The sequence below is a fragment of the Octopus bimaculoides genome, chromosome 11 (genome assembly GCF_001194135.2).
Source record: "Octopus bimaculoides isolate UCB-OBI-ISO-001 chromosome 11, ASM119413v2, whole genome shotgun sequence".
Classification (NCBI taxonomy): domain Eukaryota; kingdom Metazoa; phylum Mollusca; class Cephalopoda; order Octopoda; family Octopodidae; genus Octopus; species Octopus bimaculoides.
In genome coordinates this window covers 17,301,582-17,302,443 of record NC_068991.1, presented here as the reverse complement: position 1 = coordinate 17,302,443, position 862 = coordinate 17,301,582, and the positions used below count along the sequence as shown (strand labels likewise).

General features: G+C 30.6%; 1 protein-coding gene across 5 annotated transcripts in view; it reads right to left on the bottom strand.

Annotated features, from left to right (window-relative positions):
• Positions 1-7: 7 nt before the first annotated feature.
• The window catches only part of LOC106880928 (protein pellino), a 111,273-nt gene continuing 110,418 nt past the window's right edge, over positions 8-862 (bottom strand). For 3 of the 5 annotated variants that reach the window (XM_052971535.1, XM_052971536.1, XM_014931099.2), the window contains one exon: positions 8-491. In XM_052971535.1, the coding sequence (XP_052827495.1) occupies positions 368-491 (124 nt within the window). In that variant the 3' untranslated portion in view covers positions 8-367. The remainder of the gene's footprint in view (positions 492-862) is intronic. The other 2 variants (XM_052971537.1, XM_052971538.1) reach the window with 1 other exon arrangement.

The window sequence follows — 862 nt, the reverse complement described above, 5'->3', positions numbered from 1 at the left end:
TATATATATATATATATATGCACACACAATATACATGTGTATTTTTATTTTCTTTCATATACGTATATCATTGTTTTCTTTTCGATTTATTTTGTTGTTGAATTCAGTGGGCAATAACTTCGATGCAGCTTGTGTCAAACGACACATCAGCAATTTCTTTTTCCTTTCTGGAGAATATATCTTATCAACAGGGAGAAGAAGAAGGAGAATTTGTTTGAGGAAGAAAAAAAAAAAAATTATAGAAGATTTAAAAAAAAAAAAAAATATATATATATAAAAAAAACCATCAGGCAGCGAGCGTACAAGATGTCCATCACCATCATCTTCCTTAATATTATCATCATCATAATCATTATCATTGTGATCTTCAAAGTTCTTGATCTTGAAATATTAGTTTCACATAACCAGGATTGTCCAAAGGAATTGCACAAAACGGACATATTGCATGAAATTCATTGGAAGCATGTGGAATTAAAACTTTAGCCCAATATCTGAAAACAGAATAAATGAATGTATTAGATAATTTGAACACACACGTACAAGGTACACACACGTACAAGGTACACACACGTACAAGGTACACACACGTACAAGGTACACACACAGCATGGCTGTCATCGTACATGGCTAAATTATTCCAGAGTAGATAAATTCAAAATCTGAATAAAATTAAAAAACAAAAATGTCCATTTGCTATTAAAATACACTGATTTTCTTTCAACTAAATTAGAAAATAATAAAGAGTTTAGTAAAATAATTTTGTCATAGAATTTTGGGAAAGGTTTTAATTTCTATCACTTTAAAACAGAGAGAGGGTGTGTGTGTGTGTGTGTGTGTGTGTGTGTGTGTGTGTGTGTGTGTG